Here is a 27,529-nt window from a genome sequence, read left to right as displayed (position 1 = left end):
GTGGGGAGGTAACGGGACGGGCGCGACCATGGAGCGGTGAGGGAGCGGGGGTGGGGATCGGTCCGGGGGAGGCCTGGGGCCGCTGGCGTGTGCGCTGTCTCGGCCGCCCCCCCTTTCGCCGCCGCCGCCGCCGCCCCGGGCATGTCGTCCAACTGCACCAGCACCACGGCGGTGGCGGTGGCGCCGCTGAGCGCCAGCAAGACCAAGACCAAGAAGAAGCATTTTGTGTGCCAGAAAGTGAAGCTATTCCGGGCCAGCGAGCCGATTCTCAGCGTCCTGATGTGGGGGGTGAACCACACGGTAACCAGCTCCCCGGCGCGCTCCCACGCCCCCCGCCGCCCCCGGCCTTCGCCCCGCGGGCCCTGCCGGCGACGCCTGCCACCCCTCGCCCAGCCACTTGCACGCCCACCCCGCCCTTGCACGCCGTCCCGGCCGGGTGTGCGCTCCCCGTGCGCCACGCGAGGCCTGGTGTCTCCGTGGAACGCCGTGGCCGCCTCCCCTTCCCTCCGGCCCCGCTGGCTTCCTGCGTCGGGAGTGCTCGCTTCGGGCCGTCCCTGGAGCGCAGAGGGAAGGCCTGGGTGCGGGGCCATCGCCCCCATCCCCTCTCCCTCTCTTTGCGCCCTGCCCGGTGGGTTGCATGTGTCTCACCCCGGCTCCTTATAACCCGCTGCCAGCTCACTGTCTAGGTGACAGGGCAGGTGGCATTGGCCTGCCCGCCTGTGCCTCTATTTCTGGTCGTTTGGTTGGTGTGGCTCCTCAAAGTTTCCCGTCCTCCTGGCTATGGGAGTCCTTCCTGGGTTTCCTTTTTTCCTACTTGAACAAGATGTGCCACCTGGAGAAGCACAGGCTTCCTTGAACCGCAGACACTTGACCAGGGTCTTCCCGGGTTAGGGAGAAGAGAAGAGGTGAGGCCGGGTTTTAAGGACCGTTCATGGTAGAAATAATGCCTTCCTGCTTTCTCCGATGGCATAGGACCTATGCTGCTCATGTCCAAGCCTTTGACTTCTCATTTATTTCGCTTTCTATTGTATGGCCATGCAGGGTGTGGTAATGGGTGGTGATTGGGATGAGAGAGGGGTCCCCTGGATCCTTGGGGTGCTTTGAGATGGTCCAACGCTCCCTGTCAAGAAGCTGGGACCCAGCCCAGAGTTTAGCTGGAGGGCTTTGTTTATGTCCTGTGCGTTTAGGGTCTATGTTTCTTCCTCTTCCAATGACTTGCCCCCCTGCACTCTGACCATTTCATTGTGAGTCCCGAGGCCAGGAATGAGCAAAAGAAGTCAAAGGACCCGAAACAACCAGCTCCACCAAGTAAAAGTTTGCAATGAGGAGGAGGAAGCTAATGGCTTGCATTTCCATTCTTTAGTCCCCCTGGCTTTTCTGAACACCTGAGATGGCCAATAGACTACATGATGATGGAGGGCCCCAGGCCCGGCAGGACTTTGCTTTGGTTTGGTAGATGGATAACCCATAGCCTGAGCCATGATTTTAGACCTTTACCTCTAATATAGGGAAGCACCTGTGTATGGCGAGGTCTTTCTTGGTTCTTGGGCAGGATGCTGTTTTCAGCACTGAGGTGAGGGCCCTGGCCACGGCAGGGAGTGCGGCGGGTTTAATGCCCAGGCCTCTGGGAACTGCTTCTGGCCAATAGTCCAGCCGAGTTTGTTCCTCCTGCTTCGTGCTACCTCAGGGGTCATGTGACATCAAAATGGGAACCCCGTGTCACTGCCTAGAAGTCAGTCCTTGATTTTGTCCTGCTGCCTGCCTCTCGCTAGAAAGCATCCTTTCTGTGCAGAGAGCTGGTCGAGATCTGAGCCAGGAGCGCTGTGGTCGCACCAGAAGACGCAGCTCGTGTGTCCGGCGCTGTGGGCTGTGCTGGCCAGTGGTGGTGCTTGCGTGGCGTGTCTCCTTTTCTATGCCTCCTGTTCCTTGTCCTGTCTCAGCCGAGTGCCAGGGACAGCTGGGAATTATAGTCTTGTTAGAGAACCTGAGTGTCTGCTCCACTGTGTGCACCTGTGCAGGGGCGTGTGCGTGGTGCTTGGTTTTCTGATAGGCAAGTAATCGGCTCAAGTGGGGGCATCAGGTGGAAGCCTCGGGCTGGCGGGTGGACAGGTGTATCTGTGATTCCTACTCAGTTGGGCACAGCGGTCACCCTCTTGCTAACTCTCAGAGTTTGTTTGAGGGCCAGCTGGGAAGGCGTTGACTGTAAGCAAGAGCCATGCCTCTGGGCATAATGAGCAGGCACCTCAGGGGAAATGCTGGAGGCACCACAGCCCCGGACCGGCTGAGTGAGCTTCAGAGGTCACTTAGTCCCAAGTGTTGTTGCTTCAACTCAGCCTGTAATGCAGTGGTTCTCAACCTTGGCTGCACATTAGAATCACCTGGGAATCTTTTTAAAATTCTGATTTCTGGGCCTCATCCTCCAGAAATTCTGTTTCTTTTGTTACTAATGTTGTGGCCCCACCCCATAACAAAGAAACAGAATTTCCGGAGGATGAGGCCCAGAAATCAGGATTTTAAAAAGATTCCCAGGTGATTCTAACGTGCAGCCAAGGTTGAGAACCACTGAGCTAGGATGAAGCCCATGAATTTGGTGGAGGAAGACTGTATAGGAAACAGGGAGAAAAATCAAGAGACTTTGGGTTTGTCAGGGAGAACTGAAGTTTTAATGGATGAAACAGTTCAAAGGGTCTGGAATTACGGAAGAGGTAGCTTTTGAGCGGGGGTGGGGGGGGGTGGAGACCAGAAGAGACAGACCTGACTTGATAACATGTTGCCCATGTTAGGAACCAGGCGTCTGTGAATCCTCACCCAGGTGATCAGAAGGAATAGGAGCAATTGATGGTAACTATGTTTTCCCACTTAGAAGTAACTATGTTTAACCATCAGCCTTGGTCTTCAAAGTGGCTGCACCATTTTACATTTCCACCAGCAGTGTGTGTGTGTGTGTGTGGTCCTTGCCAACACTTGTTACTGTCTGTATTTTTTTATTGTAGCCATCCTAGTGGATGTGAAATGTTATCTCATTGCGATTTCAATTTGTTTCTTTTGTAACTAGTGAAGTTGAACATCTTTTCACGTGCTTATTGGTCATATTTTATTTCATTGGAGAAATGTCTATTAAGATGCTTTGCAAAAAAAAAGTCCCTTTGCCCATTGAAAAAAGAACATTTTTGCACCTTTTAATTGGTTTATTTGTCTTTTTATTACTGAGTTGTAAGAGTACTTGATATGTTCTGGATACAAGTTACTTATTAGATATATGATTTGCAAATATTTTATCTCATTCTTTGGGTTATCTTTTTCACTTTTTTGGTGTTTTCTTTTGAAGCTCATGTTTTTAATTTTAATAAACTCAAACTTAATCTATTTTTTTTTGATTGTTTGTGCTTTTGGTGCCATATCTAAGAAGACTTTGCCTAACCCAAGGTCATGAAGATTTTTTCCCCTACATTTTTTCCTAAGAAAAACTCTTTAAAAAAACACAACTCTTATAGTTTTAGCTCTTATATTTAGGTTTGTAATCCATTTTGCATTAATTTTATGTATGCTGTGAGGAACAGATTCATTCTTTTTTTTTAAGTCTTATTTATTTATTTATTTATTTTTTATTGATTTCAGAGAGGAAGGAAGAGGAATAGAGAGATTGAAACATCAATGAGAGAAGAATCATTGATTGGCTGCCTCCCGAATGCCCCCTATTGGGGGGGAATCGAGCTGGTAACCCAGGCATGTGCCCTTGGCCGGAATTGAACCTGGGACTCTTCAGTCTGCAGGCTGACACTCTATCTGCTGAGCCAAACCAGCCAGGGCCAGATTCATTCCTAAGTTTGCTCATTCCTCTCCCAGATTTCACTCCCATTCTGTCCATGCATTTTACTTGCTCAGTGTAGACCCAGAACCTACTTTTCCTGCCTTTTTCTCTTGACCTGTTTCTTTAAAAATCTTAGGAAATACTTCTGCTCTAGTGAGGCCTTTGGATGAATTTGTCCTTTAGCAGGCTTTCCGACCTCATAGAGGACAGTGGGATTCAACAGGAGAAGGAAAGCCAAGGTATAAAAACAAGGAATTAACTCAGGGGTGAATTTGTTGGCCTCTGTGGCTCTCTGGAGTTCCAGGTCTTGCTGGGGCTCTTGGTCTTGAGAGTGTGGTTCCCAATACGTCATGTTTTCGGATGGTGGCAGGTAACAAATGTTTGTCAGTGGTAGCCAGCCCATAGCTGAGTCACCCTCGGAACCCTGGGACGTGTCAGGATTCCTGTATGCCCAGCCCACACCTCCTGGGTAGCAGTTCCAGTGAAGGTCACACAGGGAAGTGGAGGCTTCTGGGATCAGCAATTCATCAGACTGGAACTGGTGGCTGAATTTTCATCTCCAGTCGGATCAGCATAGAGTGAACTCTGCTTTTAAGTTGTTCCTCATTCAGCTTGGTTAACCTCCTCTGTATTTATGCTAATGGCTCATGGAGTTAATCATGTGGATAATCCAAAACCACTTCTATGAAAAGAGACACAACAAACTTACCGTCCTCACATGTTATATTTAGTGTGACGTTCGAATGCGTTAGCCTTCCACAGTGCACTTCTGCTGAAGGTGCAAGAGGTTGGTCCAGAAATGTGCAGATAGTGAAGGAAGGGCGCATCTTCCTGTAACGTTGCTTTGGTCATGACCTTTCATGCTTCAAGACGTTCAGTCACTCCCCTTTGCCGACCAAACAAAGTTGATTCTCTCCCTGGCATTTAAGATTCTTTGCAGTCTGGTCATAGCTTCAATAACTAATGTTAATCTTCTTTCCCATCCTCCGGACCATGACCCCCTGGCATGGTCACACCAGCTTTGCGGTATCTTTTTGTCTTTATCCTAATGTTAGCCATCCTTCGATCCCCTTTTTCTAGCCATCCATCCCTCCACCCAGCGTCTGTTGTGCAACCACTATGTGCCAGTCAGAATAATGGGTAAGATAGTCTCTTCTTTTGTAGGGGCTCACAGCCTAGTGGAGAAATTAAACATGTAAACAAATAATTACCAAAGTGAATGTGACACTTAGAATATAAAGGTGCACAGAGGAATGAGCAACTAAATCAACCTGGGGGAGCAAGGAAGCTCTTGCAGAGCAAGTGTCACTTAGCCAGATCTTAGATGACTCTCTAGCTTTAGTCCTTCTTCTACTCTTGCTGCCACAGTCTGTCGCCTAAACTATAGTAATGGCCCCATAAGTGATTGTACTGCTTATTGTTTTTGCCCTTTCCGGTCCTTACTTGATTTTGATTCCAGAATTACCTTTCTGTATCACCCATCTGATTGTGTGAATTGCCAGACTTGAACCTGACAGGACTCCCCATTGCCTGCGTAGTTGAGTCCAAATTTATCATCTAGTGGACAAGCCTAAGTTCAAATCCAGGCTCTCCCCCTGGTTGTTGGTATAGCTTTTGAGTAGTAATTTTTCTCTCTTGCATTTCATTTTCCCTAAAATGAGCACCACACTTTTCCTGAAGATTATTAGGAAAGGAAAACACTACCTTAGTCGAGGTAGCTGTCCATGAGAAGGATTGAACAACACAGTATGAAGAACCCAGGTGTTGGCACCAGACAGGCCTGGGAGCAAATCCTGAGTCTACACATATATCTGTGTGACCTTGAGCAAGGTACCTTGAACCTCTTTTGCAAAATCAAATTAATGCCTTATGTAACTATTAAGGATAGAAATAATAGCAGAGACAGAATATGAATGACATTATGACATATAATATACAATAATATAAAGCACTTACAGGCATTCAATAAATAGAAGCAGATGTTATTTATTAATTGATAATATGCTAGACCATCACCTATCTTTCCTGTATTATCTCTCTACTTTTTAAAAAAACAATATATTTTAAAAAATATTTTTATTGGTTTCAGAGAGGAAGGGAGAGGGGGAGAGAGAAAGTCAATGATGAGAGAGAATCACTGATTGGCTGCCTCTTGCACACTCCCTACTGGGGGTCAAGTCGAGCACCCAGGCATGTGCCCTGACTGGGAATCGAATCTTGACCTGGTTCATAGGTCGACGCTCAACCACTGAGCCACCTTGGCTGGACACAACTCTGAGCCTTGGTTCCGACTGTTCTCACAGCCTGGAATTCCCTTCCTCTCATTTTTTTGAGATCTACCAGTCTAGACCTTTCTTATGTATATTTCTCTGTGACTTCCTCTAGCAACCAACTCTCTCTCTTCAGTCAGAATCAATCACTTGTTTTTTTTTTAAATCCTCACCTGTGAATATTTTTTCCATTGATTTTTAGAGAGTGGGAAGGAGGGAAGAAGGGAAAGAGACAGAGAAACATCAATTCGAGAGAGACACATCAATTAGTTGCCTCCCACACGCCCCCCAACAGGGGCCGGGGATTGAACCTGCAACCCAGGTACGTGCCCTTGACTGGGAATCAAACCCGAGACTCTTTGGTTCTCAGGCCGATGCTCTAACCACTGAGAACCCGGACTAGGGCAGAATCAATCTTTTCTTTTTAAAAATATATTTTTATTGATTTCAGTGAGGAAAGGAGAGGGAGGGAGAGAGAGAGAGATAGAAACATCAATGATGAGAGAGAATCATTGATGGGCTGCCTTCTGCACACCCCACCCTGGGGATCAAACCTGCAACCTGGGCATGTGCCCTGACTGGGAATGGAACCGTGACCTCCTGGTTCATAGGTCGATGCTCAGCCACTGAGCTACGTCAGCCGGATGAATCAATCATTTCTTAATCTGTTTTTCCATCTCCCTTTATAGCTACAGCATCTTCACATTGTATTAGTTACTTGTCTGTCTTCCCAGCTAAACAGAGACACATCTTACCACTTTTTGTGTCCCCAGCTTCTGGCACAGGACTGGCCTGTAGTAAGGCCCTCAATACAGTGAGTAGAAAAGTAAACTGAAGAGAAAGAAATTTGGCAGAGTCTGAGCCAGATCAGGAAAGGCCTTAGAGGGGAAGGAGTTAAAACGGCCCTGAGGTGGATGAGCCGTGGGAGGTTTTTAAGCTGGGGTGTAACATGATCTTGTAGATGCTTCCAGTGTCAAGTGCTCTTGGCAATAGCAGGAGGGGCATGAGGTGCCCTGTTTCCAACCTGATGTGTGAGGCAAGGAGTCTGACTGCCCATACCAACCTCGCCCTCCTCTGAACACCAGCTGCTCCTGATGCCCGTCCCTTCGTTCTCACTGGCTTGTACTCTACTTGACTTCCACGTCCACTGAGCATGGGTTTGTCTCGTCTCCCTGATAAGAGGCTCAGCTGCCTACTTTGGTGTGCACAGTGTTCCCCCCCACTGTGTGGCCCCTCTTCCCTAACATACATGAAGCATGTAGTAGGTATTTCAGTACGTGCTTGTTCAGTTGAAATTGAATAGGACTCTGAGGATAAAAAATTTAGCACAACCAAAATAAAGAGGTACAGCTAATCCCTGGAGTGAATCATCCACATGTGGTCCAGGGGGAATGAGGCGGCATCTACATAGTTCAGATGTATGGATTGTTGACCAATATATTATCTCAGAAGTCTCCCACTATTAGGTTGTGTGGTCAAGAATCGAGATGGAATGAGAGCCAAAAACTAACCGGCTTCACAACCATTCAAACTGCGCTGCACTAAGAGTCACCGAGAGGATTAGTGAATAGAGCATTCCTGAATAGCGCCTGTTAGAATAGTTCCTCCTGGCTGAGGGGCCATTGGCCCCTCTCGGGCAAATGTTTTAGTCTTTTCTAGTTCTCCAGTATCAAGCCCTGGCCTCGGCACCGAGCTTGGACATGAGACCAACCCAGAACCAATTCGTAGCACGTGCTAGAACATTCTGGTGTAAAACCGTACTCTTTGAGCCAGTGGTACGTTCTTTCGAGCTTGATGATATGAGCTAGGAAAGGCAGAATTGCTAAGAGCCACGAACTTCTTCAACTCTCAGAGCCAAGCTTACCCTGCCAGGAAAAAGGAAGTGGGACGGTCACCATGAATTGTTTCTGTTGGCAGAAAAGCAAGGAAGTGGAGCGGCTTCCTCCGTAGGCACACACTTAGCAGTCAGGGTCCCTGTGCGCACCCTGGGAGTGGGAGCTGGTGTGGCTTTGTGTGTGCGCGTGTGTGTGTGCGTGTGTGTGTGCGTGTGTGCGCGCGCGAGGCCCTTTAGCCGATGGCAGGCATCGCAGAGCTGGATGCTGGACATTTTAAGTATAGTTTGATGAGTTTCCACAGACGTACATCTACCCGTGTAATCATCACTCCAGACGACAGAGAACATTCCTGTCACCTCAGAATCCCACCTGTCAGCTTCCTTACAGTTAGCTCCCTCCCAAGCCAACCCAGGCCACCTCGGAGTGGATTTCTCCCACCGTGGATTCCTTCTAGAACGTCGTATCGACGGAATCATACAGTCTATACCCCTGTGTCTGTGCTAGTCTGTTTATCGTGTCTCTGCCCCACTGCCAGTTCCCACCACCCTACGGTCCCTCCTCCTCCCCACACACTCTCTGCCTTTCTTAATTTCCCCACGTGTCAATTGGATATTTCACCAACTCCAGGAAGGTATTCACCAGCCCGGTTACTGCATTAACTTGAACTTCCTCTCTCTTCAGATATTTCTAAATAAAAATGGTTTGGAACACAAAAGGGGCAGCCAATTAAATGCCATTTCCCCCCATTTATGGTTCTGGAGGAGGCCTAATGACTCTAGGTGCTTCCCTGGTTGCCACATGGGGCCCCATTGACATAATAAGGTTTGCAAGGGAAGTATCTGGGAGACCCAGGCTATGCGCTCCCTCCCCGCCATCCATTAAGTCAGGACTGAGGTTTCCAGTGTAAATCCTGAATGCATTAGTGGCAACTGAGTTGAGGGTCAAATGTCAAATACTCTGCTGTGATGGGAGAGGACATCTGTGGCTAATTAGCCCACTAATTGGCAAACTGGGAATGGGGCAGTGAAGGATTCACCCTCAGTTCTGCACCAATGGGAAGCCAGCTCCCTGTCCCGGCTTCAGCTCCCTCAAGGGGGATGAAAGAGGAGGAGAAGGAATGTTTGCAGTGGGGGCAAAGAACCCCCCCCCCCCCCCCCCCCCGGTTACCATAAGGCAGGACACAGCTTTAAGAACCGGCCCTGTTCTAATCAGGAGAGTAAAGTGAGACAGTGGCCAGCTATCTCTACCTCTTCTGCTCGCTGTAAATTTACTTTGGAGATGAGTTATATACCCAGTTCTTTTCCTGCCCTAGCTGATTTTTCTCTCTCTCTCTCTCTCTTTTTCTTTGAGAGAGAGTGAGTGTGTGTGTGTGTGTGTGGGCGGTGGGGGGTGGAGACATTTTCCACTTATTTATGCATTCATTGGTTGATTCCTGTATGTGCCCTGACTGGGGATTGAACCCAAAACCTTGGCATATCGGGAAAATGCTCTAAACTACTGAGCTACCTGGCCAGGGCCTAAGCTGATTTCTTGAGTGACCCACAATTTGTATGAAGGTGTTCAAAGGCCTCGATACTCACATAGGTTGGGTGACATTTATTCATTGATCCATTATTGCATTTGACAAATATTTATATAGTACCTGCTATATGCACATCCTGGGACCAAGTACTACAGAGCCCCTAAAGATCAGTTAGATGATATTTGCTTACAAAGATCAATACTACAGTCTTGCCTAGGTTATAGTCTAGCAGACTTATGAGGTTAATAAGCATTAACTACAAATGAGGGAGGCTGTGAGATGGCCAAAAGATGGACACACCAGGAACTCTAACATGGGAAAGAACATTTATGGTCTAGAATCATGGAAAGATTTATGGAAGAGGTGCCTTTTGAGCTGGACCCTATCAGGTGGGGAGAATTTCAGTAGATGGAGATGAGGTTGGGAAGAGAAGAGCAGAAATAAAGACAAGGAGGGAATCCTTGGACATGTTCTTTTGGTGAGATGGTGGCATCCACATTGTAGCATAGTGTCTGTCTGAGGCAGGAGGCTTCCGAGCTGCGGACCTCACTTCTCCTTTGCTTTACAGATCAATGAGTTGAGCAATGTCCCTGTTCCTGTCATGCTGATGCCAGATGACTTCAAAGCGTACAGCAAGATCAAGGTGGATAATCATCTCTTCAATAAGTAAGTTGCCTGTTGAGTGGACTCAAGTTTTGTGGGCAATCCTTTCCCTTAAAGCAAAGAGCTTCTGACACCTTGTGTAAGGCGGGGCAAGCCAGCACCTGGCAGGGTGTAATAGTGACACCTGGATGACAGAGCTGAAAAACTGGCTGGAAAAATGCATTCATTATGGACCTCTCTCCCAGTTGTCTTGTCATCTCATCCTTTATCAGCTACCTCCAGTGTCCCTCAGGGCATGTGGCTCTGCCCAGCGTGATTCATCCAGGGCCAGTTTGAGAAGTGAGCTGCTCAGGAGCTGAGGTATCTCGTATGAGGCTGACAGTAGTGGCCCTATCTTGAGCTTAGTCTGAGGCAAGAAGCTGCCTGCCACGATTCTGGCCTGGGATGCACCCAAGCTCTTTTCTCTCCAACTGTGTGTGATCAACAGGCTGAGCATGGTGCCCGAGGGTGCTATCCAAAGTAATTCTTCCCATTTTTGTTCCTTGTGGCTTCTTGGATTAACATTAGGGCCTGAAAGTTGTCTCAGGCTTTGTTGAAGCAGCCATCTCACCTGGCACAGATTGGGGTCTACTCTAAGCCAGTGGTCGGCAAACTGCGGCTCACGAGCCACATGCGGCTCTTTGGCCCCTTGAGTGTGGCTCTTCCTAAGCCTTAGGAGTACCCTAATTAAGTTAATAACAATGTACCTACCTATATAGTTTAAGTTTAAAAAATGTGGCTCTCAAAAGAAATTTCAGTCGTTGTACTGTTGATATTTGACTCTGTTGACTAATGAGTTTGCCGGCCACTGCTCTAAGCCCTTTGGAGACTTTGCTTTTTATCCTATTACTAGAGGCCTGGTGCATGAAATTCATACACTAGTAGGGTCCCTAGGCCTGGCCAGCTATCAGGGGCCTTCCTTCATTCCGCACTGCCCCCTGGTGGTCAGCACATGTCATAGCAAGCAATCGAAATCCTGGTCTCTGGGTCAAACTCCTGAGGGGACAATTTGCGTATCGGGCTTTTATTTATATAGATGGGTCATCTCAGGAACTGTTTTCTGCTCACACTCTCTTCCTTTCTGCATTTGAATCCTGGTTTCACTCTCCATTGTTCCACAGTCCTCACCACCTCACCAGCGGGGCTCTGTCACCCCTCCAGCCTCAGACTGTTAGGTGGGAGGAGAAGCTTGATTTGAAAATGTCCCTTAGTGACCTCTTTCTGCCGTAGTAATAACATCATCTTATTCTAGAAGCTGGGGGCGTACAGGAGGCAGCCGATGGATGTTGATGTTTTTCTCTCATCAATGTTTCTGTCTCTCTCTTGCTCTCCCTTCCTCTCTCTCAAAAAAACAACAACAACACGATAAAAATATATTTTAAAAATAAATAAACTCACATGCACAAAATCACCTAGAGTTTTTGTTAAAAATGAAGCTTTCTGGCCCTGGCCGTTGTGGCTCAGTTAGTTGCAGCATGTCCTGTACACCGAAAGGTCAGGGCACATAACTAGGTTGTGGGTTTGATTCCCAGTTGGGGTGCAAACAGGAGGTAACCGATCAAGGTTCCTCTCACATCGATGTTTCTCTCTCGCTCCCCCTTTCCCTTTATCTGTAAAATTAGTGAGGACATATCCTTGGCTGAGGATTAAATGTTTAAATTTTTAAAAATGCCCTACCTGGTTTGGCTCAGTGGATAGAACATCGGCCTGCAGACTGAAGGGTCCCAGGTTTGATTCCAGTCAAGGGCACATGCCTGGGTTGCAGGCTCAGTCCCAATGGGGGGCGTGCAGGAGGCTGCTGATCAATGGTTCTCTATCATTATTGATGTTTCTATCTCTCCCTCTCCCTGTCTGAAATTAATAAAAAATATATATATTTTTAAAAAATATATTTTACTGATTTTTTTACAGAGAGGAAGGGAGAGGGATAGAGAGTCAGAAACATCGATGAGAGAGAAACACGGATCAGCTGCTTCCCGCACATGCCCTACTGGGGATGTGCCCGCAACCAAGGTACATGCCCTTGACTGGAATCGAACCCGGGACCCTTCAGTCCACAGGCCAACGCTCTAGCCACTAAGCCAAACCGGTCAGGGCAAAAAAATATATTAAAAAAAATAAATTTAAAAAAAAGAAGGTTTCCAGGCTCACCTGCTGAATTTCTGGAGGCTAGAACCTTCCATTTTAAGCACTGCAGATTGTTCAGATCCCGGTGATCCATGGACCATACTCTGAGAGTTCTGATGTGAGAATTAAGATAAGCAAGATGTTCACAAAGACCTGCCTCTGCTTTTCCCCAGGGAGAACCTCCCCAGCCGCTTCAAGTTTAAGGAGTACTGCCCCATGGTGTTTCGAAATCTTCGGGAAAGATTTGGGATTGACGATCAGGATTACCAGGTACAGGTGTCTTCGCAAAATCGGACGGATTAGCGAGCGGAGTGGGGCCAGGAAGCCACAGGACAAGTCGAGCAAAAGTGTCTACTGTTCCTGGGCTGTGCCTCCGGTCACGCTTCGCTCCAGCCCAGGCTGTCTTCTTTCCGTGCTGGTGGCTCTTGGAGGGGGGGGCCTTCGAAGTGCTTCCTGTGATGCCTCACAGGCTCAGGAACCACTTTTTGCCTCTTAAAGCACATAAGACAGATTAGAAAAGGGGGACTTTAAGGGCAGTGTGATCTCTTGCCAGGTCGGAGTGCCCCCTCCTAAACTTGCCCCTGTCCTGATGTTGGGAGGGGGCAGGGCATGGCAGGAAACTGCCTCCTTCAGGGGGTGGTCCTGTCACGGAGGACTTGGTCCTGTTGGGAGGAATGAATCCCAATACCAGGGACATCTGAGTGTAACGTACAGTCTGTGGCTTCTGTCACTTCCCCACCTAGCACCTTCCTGGACCTTCCTCCCTCGGTAGACAGCCTTTGGTGGAGAATCTTCCCCTTCACTGTTGTAGCAGTAAGACATTCAGCTGACTTTCCATTGTCTGGGGGGAAAGGAGTGTACCTTTCCCCTGCCGAAATCTAAAACCGATGCCCCAGTCTTTTAAAACACTAAGTCCTCCACCCCACGCCCAGCCCGCCTTCCCCAGCGTAGTTCAGGACAAGCAGATGCGTGAGCCTCCCTCCCCTCTCTCCTCCACGCTGCAAGGCCTCCTGCAAAGATGTGTGTCCTGAAGGGGAGGGTGAGAGCATGTGAGAGGAGGAGATGCCAGGGGCTTGGGCGAGCGGGAAGCTCTAAGAGGTACTGGGAGGTCCCTCCAGCTCCCTCGGTTAGGAGCAAATCTGAAAGGAAATCATGACCGATTGGAGCCTGAGACTTTCTGAAAACTTCTTGCCATAGTTGCAACCCAGGTCACCTGCTCGGACCTCTCCCTTCCACTGCGGCTCCTTCCCCTCCCCTTGGCCATCTAACCACACCCTCTCCGTGTCTGCATTTTTTCTCGAATAGCCTCGTGGGCAAATGATTGTGCTCACAAGTGAAATAGGGCAGGGAGGATGGTGTTCAATGAGGGACTCTGTCCTCTGGGACTGCCAATGGTTTAGAGTCAGAAATGCTGCCTGAGAAAGAGGCAGGGATGCAGCTAGTCTTCCCACTGGGCTTGAGGCCTCTCCGTCTTCCTGGTGGAGGACCAGGCTGGGAGAATGAGGCCCTCAGTCACGTAGGGCTGGGACACCCTGTTTTGGGGCGTGCTCCTTTAGTTTAGAGCGCCTCTCACCACGTCAGACTTTAGTGGTGCTCCCTTCTCATGAGGAGGCTTGAGGTGAAGGTTTAGAGTCGGGTCCCAGGTAAGAGATGAGAAAAGGCTGAGAGAGGAGGCGTTTCTGTGAGCAGATCTCTGTGTTTTCCTGGCATTTCCGTCCCTGCCTTGCCTCCCAAAGGTCTTTCCCAGTGTCTGCTTGGTGAACACATCCCCTTGGGTTGCCTCACCTCCCCCTACTCCTCTTGAGGCTCCCACAGCTCTCTGATCCTAATGGGATGGGGCCTCGAGGAGGAGCAGGTACAGACCAGAAACGCCCCGCCCTGCACAGATAAGCAGGAGTGTGAGGCGAAGGGAGAGGTGTTGGGCAGAGAGGTGGGACCAGCGTCCTGCGTAGGGAAGGGTTTCCTAGCTGCAGGGCACACACAGGGAAGAGAGACCACTGCCTATCGTTCATTTATGTGAGGCCTCTCCAATATTTCCTGAGCTTTGTTTTTGTCATCCTAAGAGACCGGGAAAATCCCTTCGCTCTGCCTCCTGGTGTGCCAGGTGAGGAAACGCAGGCATAGAGAAGTTACGTGGGTCACATCACATGCGAGTGGCAAGATTAGAACCCAGGTCCCTACCGTCGGGGGTGGCTGTCTGGGATCAGAAAGAAAGGAAGTATTTCACAGTAAATCCTCTTCCCGTCCCAGTCAAAGATGGGGACCAGCTCTCGTCACTCTTGGGGAAGACTTTTGGGAGAGATGTGACCTTCCCATGAGTAAAAGGGCGAGTAAGGTCCCGTCTGTCTCCGTGTCATTGGCCTCAGAGCAACGGCCCCTAACAGGAGACTCAGTCAGAGTCCTGCTCCCCTCCCAAGACCAGCTCTCTTTGTCTCGGTCCCTCAGAACTCAGTGACGCGCAGCGCCCCCATCAACAGTGACAGCCAGGGCCGTTGTGGCACGCGCTTCCTCACCACCTACGACCGGCGCTTCGTCATCAAGACCGTTTCCAGTGAGGATGTGGCGGAGATGCACAACATCTTAAAGAAGTACCACCAGGTATGGTGAGTCCCGAGCCTGGACCGCAGGGTGGGTTGGGAGAGGGAGCGAGCCCTGGGGAGCTTCTTGGAGAGAGACGGGTCCCCTGGTGACGGAGCTGCTTCCTGACAGCCAGGCACGTGGCCCTCCTGGCACCCGTGTCTGTGAGGAGAAGTTTAAAGGGAAGGACGAAGGCATGTTCCTGACTCTGTCCCAGCTGAACAGCTGCTGCTTTGTTTGTTTGTTTTCTTTCTTGATTAAGGTATTACGTATGTGTCCTCACCCCCCTGTTGCCCCCCCACCCCACCCCCCGCTCATGCCCTCACCCCCCTGGTGTCTGTGTCCATTGGTTTTGCTTATATGCGTGCATTCAAGTCCTTTGGTCGATCTCTGCTGCTTCTTGCCAGAGTTGGGAAGTTTTCACACTCATTTCTTCTGAAAGAGGTCCCCTCGGCCCAGCAGGGTTGCGTTTCTTCCCATTCCTCCTCCCCACTCATCTGGAGCCGGTCCCTGAGAGAAGCGGGCAGTGCGGCGGCATGATCTGAGTGCCTGCCCCCAGCCTGCCTGCGTCTTCGGGAAAAGCTGGCTGCTCTCTGGGGCACCTGAGAAGTGACAGGGACGTCTAGTCTTTGGGGAATTACAGCCAGAAACCCTGGGGCCGGGCCGGGTGAGAGCGTGTGGTCGGGAGCATTCTGTTTTCCCAGCAGCCAGTCACAGCGGCCTCTGCAGCCTCTCTGCCCTGTGGCTTCCCCATTTCAGGCCGCAGAGGAGATGCCGCCTAGACTGGTGATTTTCCTACAGAGGAACCCCAGCAATATGAAACCACAGGGCTCTGCACTGCCTGCTCAGCCTCTCGCTCTGCTATGCCAGTTGAGGGTGGGGGTGGCTGCTGCCTGTTGTAAGTCTAAGGAACCCGTGACTTCACATAACCCAGTTTACAGTCCCAGGCAGGGAGCGTTTTAGCCTGGGGAGAGCCCCGTCCATCCTGGCACCTTCCTACGCTCCTTAGCCTTCCTGCCTTCCTTTCTAGTTCATAGTGGAGTGTCACGGCAACACCCTTTTGCCACAGTTCCTGGGCATGTACCGCCTGACCGTGGATGGTGTGGAAACCTACATGGTGGTCACCAGGAACGTGTTCAGCCATCGGCTCACTGTACACCGCAAGTATGACCTCAAGGTAAAGGGCTCTGCGTTTCCCAGCTCTGTGGCTGCTCTCCCCCATGGGGCTCGGAAGGGCCGCAATTCCAGCTGCCACATAATGGGAAAGCCAGAACATCTGCGGCATGGACAGGCAGCTCTGGAGTTGATTATGTCTAGTTCTTGTGGGCCAAAGGCTGTGTGACGTCCAGGTGACAGTGACAGGAGGTTACTTAAGCCCCCACTGTACCACATCTATGTAACAACTAGAGGTGGGGTCCCTTGGCCTGGTCAGTGGGGATCCGGCCAAAATCGGCTCTCCGACATCCCCCGAGGAGTCCCGGATTGTGAGAGGGCGGTTCTCGGGTGACACACCCTGAAATCGGGCTCCCTCCTCTCTGGTTCCGGGTGCATCACCCAAGAACTGCAGCTGCCAAGTGACTGCAGCTCAGCAGCTCCTGCATTGAGCATCTGCCCCCTGGTGGTCAGTGCACATCATAGCTACTGGCCGGTTGGCCAGTCGGCTGGTTGCTTAGGCTTTTACATATATAGACTGATGCTCTGTGACTCCTGGCAGTGGGATGGGACAGGCTGTTCTAGATGCACACACACTGGCATCTGCCCAGGCCCCGTGGACTGACAGCACAAGTGCTTTTCTAGGCACTGAAGAGAGCACACTTTGTCTGCGAACCACAGCGCTCGCTGTGCTGGCACCTCACTTCCTGACTTCACCAGTTGCCTTGCACCATTGTCCCCCTGCTGCAGCGGCACTGGTTTCCGGTCCATCCCTGCAGAGTTTGTGCTCCCCTCCTCCCCGAGATCCCACGCAGGCTGCCTGAATTATTTCCCTCCCTGCCCTTTGTCTACCTCCACCTTCCCCCATCTAATTACTTCCTACACGCCCTCTGAGCTCAGCACAGGTATCACTTGTTCCCCGAAGCAGGCCTTGGCCACCGTCCCTCTCCAATCCAGGCCCCTCCCTGTGCTTCGGGCTCTCAGAGTATCCTGTGTCCTCTCCTGGACCACTCAGCACCATTGTGGTTAATGGATTAATTCATGTGTAGCTACTGCTTAGTGCCTGTCTCCCCTGTTGGAAGGGAAGTTCCTCACGGGCAGGCACTGAAACCCCTGGCACAGTCCTGTTTCCTGAGCAGGACGTGGGTGTGGTCAGAGCTCTGTGAACCGTCTGTGACAGAGGAAGTGAACCAGTTGCTGCCTCCTGGCCCCTCTAGGGATCTAACCAGCCTACTTCCGTCCACCTGCTGCCTCTCCCCAAAGACTGGGGCATGTTTTCTCGCTCAATGGAATTTGCCTCAGCTGGACCTTCCTGATGCCTCTTATCCTTTCAGGGTTCTACTGTTGCCAGAGAAGCGAGTGACAAGGAGAAGGTATGCTGTGGCTGGTGCTGATCAAGCGTAGAATGGGTTGGCTTGGAATGCGAAACACCTATTGGCCATCCTGTCCCTTCCTCCATCACAGTCCCTAGTCCACTTCCCAGATGTGCAGTCTGCCAGAGCTCTAAGCACCTGCCTGGCCTCAGCCTCAGCCTCAGCCTCCGCTCAGCCTCGCCTTGGTCTCCAGCCTTTTTTTTTTTTTTTTTTTTTTTAATATATTTTATTGATTTTTCACAGAGAGGAAGGGAGAGGGATAGAGAGTTAGAAACATTGATCAGCTGCCTCCTGCACACTCCCCACTGGGGATGTGCCCACAACCAAGGTACATGCCCTTGACGGGAATCGAACCCGGGACCCTTCAGTCCGCAGGCCGACGCTCTATCCACTGAGCCAAACCGGCCAGGCGGTCTCCAGCCTTTTAGCTTGGCCCTTGCTGGGCTCTTCATCGTCCTGGAGGGCTGGCGGTGTCCACGTCATGGTCCATCCTGAGTCAGTGGGTGGCTGCCTGACCCCTGCGGTAGGCCAGGCTCGGCAGGAAGGCATGCTGTGGTCAGTCCTCGTTGTTGGGCAGATGCCACGCAGTTGCCATCCCTGTCTGCCCTAAGCCTGGGACTGCAGCCTCCTGTGCTGAGCTGTTGATGTGGCAGGTTGACCGTCTGTGCGGTGTAGACCCTTCCCCTTTCTGTGCCATGGCCCCCAGCAGGGATCCTGGGGGTGAATGAATCGGCTGCTCAGCTAACACTGCGGCTGTCCCCCCAGGCCAAGGACTTGCCAACGTTTAAAGACAACGACTTCCTCAACGAAGGGCAGAAGCTGCGGGTGGGCGAGGAGAGTAAGAAGAACTTCCTGGAGAAGCTGAAGCGGGATGTGGAGGTACAAGCAGCTCGTTCCCCCCTGTTTGAGCAGGGCCTCTGGTCCCCAGAGCAGGTGCCTCTTTAAGAAAAATTGAATTCACTGCTTCCCAAGAGTGTAGACAGAAGGAGTGGGGATTTGAGCAGGTGGGTCGTTACGTGCACCTAAAGCCAGTGCAAATGAGCGTTCCATTTGGGGACACAATTTGTGCCAGTAGCACCATGGTAACTTAGGGTGGAATGCTTTCCCTCATCTGCCCAACGCCTTCTTCAGACTCCTTCACAATTCCTCTCTGGTGGTTCCCATAGTGGAGGGGGCAACCAGCCATCGGAGCAACAGGAAGCCAGCTGTGAGATCCACCAACCACGCCTGGCACTGGCTCTGATTCTCCACTTACCTGGTAACCTGATTAGGATGGCACTTCTTGTGGCGAAGCTTCGAGGACATGTGCTCAATAGTGATTGCGATATCTGGACCACCTGATAACCCAGTCTCCTTCTACTTAAATAAATTGGGAGCCTGCTCATTAAAACCAAACCCTATAAACTTTAAAAAATTGTTTTTACTTTTTTATTATGGTAAAATATGCATAACATAAAATTTATCATCTTAACCTTTTTAAAAACATATATTTTATTGATTTTTTACAGAGAGGAAAGGAGTGGGAGAGGGATACAGAGAAACATTGATGAGAGAGAAACATCGATCAGCTGCCTCCTGCACACTCCCTACTAGGGATGTGCCCACAACCAAGGTACATGCCCCTGACCGGAATCGAACCTGGGACCCTTCAGTCCGCAGGCTGACACTCTATCCACTGAGCCAAACCGGTCAGGGCTTAACCATTTTTAAGTGTACATTTCAGTGCCATTAAGTGCATTCACATTGTTGTTCAGCCATCACCATCCATCTCCAGAACTTTTTCTTCTTCCCAAACGAAAACTCTATACCCATTAAACATTATTTCCCATTTCCCTTTCTCCCTAATCCCAGTCACCATTCTTTCTGGCTCTATGAAATTGACTCCTCTAGAAGCTCGTGTACATGTGGACTCATGCAGTACTTGCTCTTTATTCCTGTGTCAGAATGGCCTTCCTTCTGAAGGCTGAGATCTCCATTGTGTGTCCTGACGGCACAGGTGCATTCTGTACCCATTTATCCACCAGTGGCCATTCGGTACATTAAGATTCTCCGGAGAAACAGAACCAGTAGAATGTAAGTAGATAGACAGATTGATTGACGGATGAAAGATGTTTATTATAAGGAATTGGCTCACGTGATTACAGAGCCCGACAAGTCCCAACCCTCACAGCTGGCAGGTCGGGCCCCAGGAGAGCTGCGGGTGTTGTTTTAGTCTGGAGGCCGGAGGCTCGGGCCCAGAGGAGTGGATGTTTCAGTCCACGTCTGAAGAGAGGAGAAATGGTGTCCCAGCTGAGAGGCAGGCAGAGGAAGTTCCCTTTTACTTGCTGGAGGATCCGCTGTTTAGTTCTGTTCAGGCCTCAGACCCACCCCCCTTAGGGAAGGCAATCCCCTTTACTCACTTTACCGACTCAGATGTCAGTTCATCCATAAGCTCCTCACAGACACACTCAGAGTAACCTCTGACCGAATGTGTGGGCACCTGGTGGCCCAGTCAGGTTGACACGTGGTATTAACCATCACACTTGGGTTGCTCCATTGTGACTAATGCTGCTGTGAACGTGAGTTTAATAGACTTCTTTTGCTGGGAAGCTTTTCCTTGATCATTCCCTGCTATGTTTGTGCCTTTATTCTGATGCTCAGTTGGTTCAGTCTTTCTCCTCCCTTTTCTGCTTTTCTCCTTACTCTGCTTCTAAGAATTTTTAAAGGCAGTTTACAGAATTCATTTGTTTTCACTTACATGTTGCTTGATAAATGTTCTCAAGTGGATGGGAGGGGGTGTGGTTCAGGGACTCTCTCTCTTCCGGGATCCCGGCCCCTTCTCCCTAGGCCTGGGGAAGGCTTTGTCCAGGTGCTTGGAATGGTGCCCCCACCTTTCTCCATCGAGGAGAGTTTGCTGATCTCTGTTGTCAGGGCTTCCTGTGCCTTCAGTTTCTGGGCCTGTGTGCAGAGCCTCTCTGGTCCTGTTCTCATTCTCCTCCTCATTCCACAGTCACAGTGGTCACTTCGACAGTTTCCAGGTGCTGCGGGCTCAGTTTGTGACCGTGGTAGAGTGCCTGGCACGTGGCTGCTGGTGGCTGCTGGCTGGTTCATGGAGGATTTGGACCAGCGACTCTGGTCTCGCTATTAGCCAGACTGGAATGCTGCTGACCATTCCATCCTGTATTATTCCCACACTCTTTTCTTCTCCGAGACCTGGAGTCCTACATCAGGAGTCCTGAGACACCGTCTGCTCACAACACTCATTATATAGATGGGAGACTGGGAATCGGCAAGGGGAAGCCACAGTGCAAGGGGAGGGCGCCAGCATCCTCCCCCTGCACCACACAGCCCTTCTGACCTTGAGGGGAGAGTTCAGAATGTTGGTTGGCTCTGTCATTCTTACATCGTGTTTCCTTTTATTTTTCTCCCCATTTTTACCCTGAGTAGAAAGAAGCTGAATTGCATTTTTTTTCAAACTTTGCCTATTACCCCGTTGGAAGTACATTTTACCTTGCAACTCAAAACACACACACACACACACACATATACACACACACACAATGAAATACTATCTACCTTTACTTCATGTTATGTACTCTATTTTTCACTATGTTTTAATTTTTTTTAATCCATTTTATAGATAGCAGAATGGAGGTGGAGGGGAGGGAGAGAGAGCGAGCAGCATTGATTTGTGTTCCACTTATTCGTGCATTCATTAGTTGTTTCTTGTATTGTACTCTGCCTGAGGAGCAAGCCCACAACCTTGACGTATCAGGATGATCCTCTAACCAACTAAGATACCTGGCCAGAGCCTTTTTTTCTACTTTATAATATTTAATAATAATTTTAAAAGTCCTAGTCTCAGCCCACTAAATTGGATTTAGGACTCAATGATTCATGAGATTCATGATTTGAAAGACACTGCTATGTTGCATCCATCTAGCCTCTTCCATGCAGATCCCATGATGTGCAGCATTCCATGGTGTCTTTCCGCACACCGGCCGTGGCCTCTTGGTCCCAGACCACATGTTCCCTTGTTCCCTCTTCCTGCAGTGCTTGTTCTACCTTTCCTTCCACAGCCTCTGCCTGCCTGACTCTTCTTCACCCTCCAGGCTCAGCCTCAGCCCTTTCCCAGGGAGGCCTTCTCTCCACTGCTGTGGACCCCGCAGCTCCGTGCCCTTGTGGAATGACTGTCTTCCCCACTGAGCACAGACTCTGATGTCTCATTCTCTATTGTGTTTCCAAATTGGAGAGTTGAGTTGAAAGGAACACCTTGTCTCCCCTTTCCAGATGCCCCTGAGATGCCCTGTATAACTTCTGTCTTCCTTCCCCTAGTTCCTGGCCCAGCTGAAGATCATGGACTACAGTCTGCTGGTGGGCATCCACGATGTGGACCGGGCAGAGCAGGAGGAGATGGAGGTGGAGGAGCGGGCAGAGGACGAGGAGTGTGAGAATGACGGGGTGGGCAACCTGCTCTGCTCCTACGGCACACCTCCGGACAGCCCCGGCAACCTCCTCAGCTTTCCTCGGTTCTTCGGTCCTGGGGAATTCGATCCCTCTGTGGATGTTTATGCCATGAAAAGCCATGAAAGTAAGTAGGAGCCTGTGCCTGCCCTGCCCACGGCTGGCTCTCATCCTTCCCACCTGGGCCCATTGTTTAGCTGTCCCTGTGGGTCTCTGAGTTTCCACCTCATTAATTAATAGCTGACTTGGGCCTCTTTCTGCCTCCAGGCTCCCACACTGAGTCATCACCAGTAACTTTGTCTTCTGGGCCTTGGGGTTCTTCTCCATTAGGCCTTTCTTATCCTCTCTGCTTGTCCTGGATATTTGAGGCATAGTTCTCTGACTCATGGGATGGACAAAACTTTATAAATACTCTCATGTCAACCCCACAGGGAGCTGTGAGGTCCTGGCCAGTGTGGCTCAGTTGGTTGGAGGGTGGTCTCATACACCAGAAGGTGGAGGGTTCGATTCCCAGTCAGGCAGCTGATCGATGTTTCTCTCTCACATTGATGTGTGTCTCTCTCCTGAACTCTCTCTGGAATCAATAATAATAATTTTAAAAAGCTTCTGAGGATTCCATTAACCGTTTTTTTTTCTCAGATCCAAAATGATAGGGATCGATGTGGATCTCCTGTCTGAAGGTTTATGGACCCACCTCTTCCTCCTTGCTTGTTTCCCCTCCAGGTTCCCCCAAGAAGGAGGTCTATTTCATGGCCATCATTGATATCCTCACACCATATGACGCCAAGAAGAAAGCTGCACATGCAGCCAAAACGGTGAAACACGGGGTGAGTTCTCCGTGTCTCCAGCCAGGCCCAGTGGGTGGGCCCTGACTCTCAGGCCTCCTGCTTTAAGGCGACACTCCCCCGCCCCCTCTCCCAGGGCAGGGAACAGGAAGAGCAGCCTGCCTGGTTGCCTGGTGTTCACTCTCTGCCGTCTATACCCACCCCTGGGTAACATGCCAACTTGTTTTTCCCTTTGTTCTCTGCCCTCGGGACTGAGCCACTGGTGCCTCTTCCGAGGGCTGTGGGCACGCGGAGCACCTTGCTGACTGCCAGTAACAGCTTTGTTTACATGTCCACACCGCGCCCCAGAGGCCCATTTCCCCATGGACTTCAAGCTCCTCTTCTCCAAACAGCGGCTCCCACAGAGATCAGGAGTCTCTCTGCTGCCTCCCCACCACTGGCCTCGACTTTAGTGGGTGCGTCCCTGGGGTTGGGAATCAGAGGAGGGGGCCAGGGCAATTCTGAGACATAGCTGCCACCTCTCCAGTCCAAGGCGTTGTATTCAGCTCTAGTGCTGATCCAGAGGCTCCTGAACACCCAGGCCTGTCCCAGGTGCAGCCTGCTGAGGAGGGCCAAGGAGCTGGACCTGAATCAATCTCTGTATTACAGGCGGGGGCCGAGATCTCGACTGTGAACCCTGAGCAGTACTCCAAGCGCTTCAACGAGTTCATGTCCAACATCCTGACGTAGTGACCTTCTGCCGTCAGCCACAGCCAGAGAATGAGATATGGGGTTGGGGATCGGAAGGGGGAGAGGGTGTATTTGGGCTCGATGGAGGGGTGGGAGCAGAGTGGGGGGCCGGGGAGGGCTTTAGCAGTGAGACTGCAGCCTGTGACACTGAAAGGTTCTCAGGAGGGGGATGTGCTGTGTGCTCATGCTCACAGGATGTAGCCTCACCTCCTTCTTACCTTTGACGCCCCCACTCCATTTGACCCAGGTTAAAAAGGGGTTTCCTTTTTGTTACCTTGTAGCCTTTTAAAATACCTTGGGGCTAGAGGTGACTGTGGGTTTATTTGGGTTTTTCTGAAATGTCATTGCCCTAGGTTTGCTATTTATAATGATTATGTCATCACCCTATCCACCCTCCCATCCCTGCCCTAGTCCCTTCAATGACAGGCACCCTGCAGACCCCGCCAAGGGTCCTCTCAGAGCCAAGTGCTCTGACACCAGAGGAGAGGTCAGACGCCTCATCCCTCTTGGATTAACTTTTAATTTTATGAAGTATTGTGCACAGCCTCCTTCACCTTTCCTCATCGGATCCAAGTGATGCCTCCACCTAAACGCTGTCCTGAAGGAACACTCCAGACCAACACCGGTCATTTTGGATCAGAATCAAAGACCTCGGAGGGGAGTGAGTTCGTCCTCCTGGCTGGCGAGGGCGGGGGTTGCTGCTGGGCTCTGACTGCCGGTTCTCAGAGAACCTGGGCGTGCCGCTCAGCCGCTGGGCTCTCTGGGCCCCTGGAGTTCAGATGTCTTCTCGGTAAAGCCTGCCTCCCACTTGGTCAAGAGGAACAAGAAAGGACCTTTGCGCTTAAATGGTTTTCTTCCCCTTGGAGAAACCCCAGACGCTGATGAGTATCACATGAGGGCCGTGCCCTCCATCCACTTACTTCCTTTTGACCTTTTCCCAGGCACCCTCACTGTAGGTGAGCTTTCAGCTGGGGGCACATCTCCAGGTGCCGGGGTGCTTCTTGCTGAGATTCCGCCTTGGGTCCCAGGGCTGCCATGCAGGTGACCTGACTCCCCGTGCCTGTGTTTGTCCCTGGATGTCAGGGCCAGCAGGGAGTGACGCCTCCCACCTTGGATGTGGCGCCCAAGCCTGATCGTTTCTGGATCGCTTGAGGATGTGACCGCGGAATCCAGTGTGGAGGCTGGAGGTGGGATTGGATTTGGATCCATCCTCGGTGCCCCATCTAGATTTTAACAGATCTGCCACCTACAGGCGTCCCGAGGAGTGGCATCCTCGGCCTCCTTCAGGATCTCCACCCGCCTTCTGAGCCTTGCTATCCAGGCCTCAGAATTGAGCTGTGTCATTCTGTGGTGACATCAGAGCCGTCTGGTCTGGCTAGGGGAGAACACAGCCCTGTGCTGGAGGAGGTACGTTCCCACACCTTCTCAACCCCTCATCAGGAACGGGATTTAGGATGAGAGATGTTAAAACATGTAGGTAACCCCACAGATTCGAAGGAAGTTTGTGGAAGCATTTTGAATGAATGGATTGGTTTCCTATGGTTCCTTCCAAACTTGGCCAAGCTCAGCCTCTGGAGCAGGAACCATCACCGTCTCTGCCCTACCTGCAGCATTTAGGTCAGGAGGGAATGGAGACAGCATCTTGGACTCCTCTGGGGCCGGGGACCCCTCTGGAAGCAGCAGATGGGTCAGACAACTGCCCTGGCCCCAGGAAGGGGCCATAGGTAACTCTAAACATCAGCAGTAAGACCATGAAGGGACTCGAGGAAGGACTTGAAACCAAATGGCACGTGGAAAAAAACTGACTTAGGAAGGGATTATAGGAATAAGGTTTGGACTTGATTTCCCCACCTTCTAATCAAGAATAGAAATTTGGATCTGCTCATAGGCCCAGCATCTCCAAAGGTTGGCAGGCTGTCTCCCAGCAGCCTCCGTAGCCTCGGGCTCCCACTGGCTCCCTGCATTTGGTCTGATCATGTTGCCATGATGTGTATGAATCATGTAATAATCCTATCAGTGAAAGATGAGCTACCAAGTATGACTTGTTTAACATTGAGTTTTTGTGATTTTGTGCGGTTTATTTTTTGTACATTGTTTACATTTTGAGAGGTAGCATCCTATTGCAAATGCTCTTTTGTGTTTCTGACAGTGTTGTTGATTGGGTCGGAACATTTAAGGTGTGGTTTGGTGAACTGTAGATTTTTTTTAAAGGTCATTCTGTGCTATTTTCAAAACCTTGGGTTTGGCCCTCTAATTCTTTTGGCATTCAAATGTTTAAAAGCTATTGATCTTGGTTTATGCAAGTTTTCTTTCTCTTCTTTTTATAATGATGAAGATGTTATATTTGGTTTGCAGTCTGAATGTAGAGAAAAGTGAACTGATCCCCAAGCTTTTGTCTGTCCCCACTTTTCTTCCCCAAATCCCACCATTCCCCTTCTGAGCAGAAGGCATCTGAGGGGGATGTAACTACCCCCAACCTCACTCTTTGGAGCTATGAAACTCACCTGCCTTATGGCATCCTAGAGTAGTTTTGGGCCTCCCAAGAGCAAAGGTGTAAGAATAGGACATGGCTGACTGGGTGAGGCCTGGAGGGCAGGACTTGTATCCCAGTCTCTCCCATCCTGCACCTGTTCTGAACGTCTACAGCTAAGAGACTAGTCTCCAGGTTTCCCAGCCAAAGCGAGGGGTTGTCTGAGAGCTCCACTGAGACTACTAGATGAAGGCCTCTGGCCCTTGTTCCTGTTCGTGAACCACTGAGTCTTACCCTCCCGGTGGGCGCTCCTCCCCATGCCCCGCAGTGGGAGTAACGGGAGGGTTGGGAAGCCCGCAGGTCCAGGAGCACAGCTGAAGCAGTGCTCCATCGATCCTCATCTTGCTCAGGAGCTACTGGTCTGTGGCGGGTGCCACAGGTCGCGCCTGTGGCTATTCTCAGAGGCACTCCCCAAGTTCCCATCACAGGCAGCTCTTCCTACTTCACTTGTTCCTCTTGCCTGTGCGTTAGGCCTCAAGCAGGCCCCCTCGTAGTACTCAGGACTGGGGACTGCAGACTCCTGCCCTAGCGCTTTCCCTTCTTCACAGACTGCCAGGATCTGCCCTGGGGAGGTGAACCAAAGACCCAGGACTTTTCTCAGTAGCCAGTTCCACCCCCTAGTCTTTTTACCAGTTCAAGTTGGGAGGAAGACTTCAGCACTCCCCAACATTGGAGCTATTAGGTTAGGGGCTGGGAGTGTTTCAACAACCCTTAGAGCTCTGGCCTCCCTCAGCACAGGGACCTCACCTCTTTCTGTCAGAAATGTGTGGAGGGGGAGTCCACTCTAAGCACAGGAATCAAAGGGAAAACATTCAAGTAACTGCCCCTCAATGTACCAGCCATCTGCACGGTCTGGAGGGGCAGGGACATGGCCCTCCCCTCCCTGAGATGCGCCACTCATGAGGGTGCCTCCAAAGGGAAGAGACTGGCTTTCCCAGCGGGTTGTGCTGAGATCCTCGGAGGCTGGAGAGGGATCTTCCGGAGGAGCCCCTTCCTCTTGCTTAGGAGGAAGTAGGAACCAACCACCTTGAGGGAAGGCCTGGTGCTGCTCAGCACACCCAAGCACCAGGTCAGGTCATTGTAATAAAAAATGTGAATTAAGTATAGATTCAATTTTGGGGGGAGCAGGATAAACTATCACCCCACCATATGTGTGTGACCTCCATTTCCCACTGCGATTTCCATTTTTTAAATAGGAATTTTCAGCCCCCTGTGCTTGTCTAATGTCTGCTCAGAACAGTCGAGACCCTGTTACTGTTTTAAAATGCATGCGTGTTACGATGAATCTTCAACCCAAGGAAAATAAAACTTAAAAAGCTTTGTGTACACATCTGTCATGTGTGAGTCCTTCGGAAATGAGCCTTTCATTCCTTTTTTTCAAAATTAAAAGGCTGTGGTCCCAGTGTCAGAGGCTGCTTGGGCTAAATTAATGTATGGCTTGCATTTGGAGAAAGACTCGATTCTGGTCACCTACTTGCAGACGTGGTTATGAAGAGCAAGGCACGGGAGCTCGTCTGTCAGCTGTCGTTCCCGCGCACATTGGGAAATGGACAGACCCCCGCCCTCCCTTCTCCAGCTGTTGTAGAACCACACACACCTGACACACCAGCTCTAAGGCTGGCTTTGAACAAGTTACCTCCATGTTGTATCAAGGTTCTCAGTCTAGACTCTTTCATTTGGGGAACTCAGAAAAGACAGGTGCTCAGGCCCCTTTAAAAGACCAATTGAATAAG

The 27,529-nt window shown here is 50.5% G+C and overlaps 1 protein-coding gene across 2 annotated transcripts; it reads left to right on the top strand.

Moving 5' to 3' along the window:
- Positions 1-60: 60 nt before the first annotated feature.
- On the top strand, positions 61-27,122 carry PIP4K2B (phosphatidylinositol-5-phosphate 4-kinase type 2 beta). 2 transcript variants are annotated; one of them, XM_070395307.1, is made up of 11 exons: positions 61-300; positions 10,007-10,104; positions 12,381-12,477; positions 14,653-14,805; positions 15,815-15,961; positions 17,271-17,309; positions 18,075-18,188; positions 21,624-21,879; positions 22,476-22,579; positions 22,930-22,992; positions 23,186-23,270. In XM_070395307.1, exons 1-10 carry the CDS (start codon positions 142-144, stop codon positions 22,987-22,989), a joined length of 1,227 nt encoding a protein of 408 aa, XP_070251408.1. In that variant the 5' UTR covers positions 61-141; the 3' UTR covers positions 22,990-22,992; positions 23,186-23,270. The 2 variants fall into 2 exon arrangements, with proteins under 2 accessions (XP_070251408.1, XP_070251407.1); XM_070395306.1 differs by lacking the exon at positions 22,930-22,992 and having other exon boundaries at positions 23,186-27,122.
- The last annotated feature ends 407 nt before the right edge of the window (positions 27,123-27,529 follow it).

This window comes from Myotis yumanensis, unplaced genomic scaffold (assembly GCF_028538775.1).
Source record: "Myotis yumanensis isolate MYYU_CA2020_CCGP unplaced genomic scaffold, mMyoYum1.0.hap1 SCAF_16, whole genome shotgun sequence".
NCBI lineage: Eukaryota > Metazoa > Chordata > Mammalia > Chiroptera > Vespertilionidae > Myotis > Myotis yumanensis.
Note: the sequence above shows the minus strand (reverse complement) of the source record. Positions and strands in the feature narration are given on the sequence as shown.

Excerpts from the sequence above, each read along its gene's own strand:
- PIP4K2B (XM_070395306.1), top strand. The coding sequence starts at position 142 with ATGTCGTCCAACTGCACCAGCACCACGGCGGTGGCGGTGGCGCCGCTG. Across the intron at positions 12,478-14,652 it reads TTGACGATCAGGATTACCAG|AACTCAGTGACGCGCAGCGC; the intron begins GTACAGGTGTCT and ends TCGGTCCCTCAG. Across the intron at positions 18,189-21,623 it reads AGCTGAAGCGGGATGTGGAG|TTCCTGGCCCAGCTGAAGAT; the intron begins GTACAAGCAGCT and ends TCCTTCCCCTAG.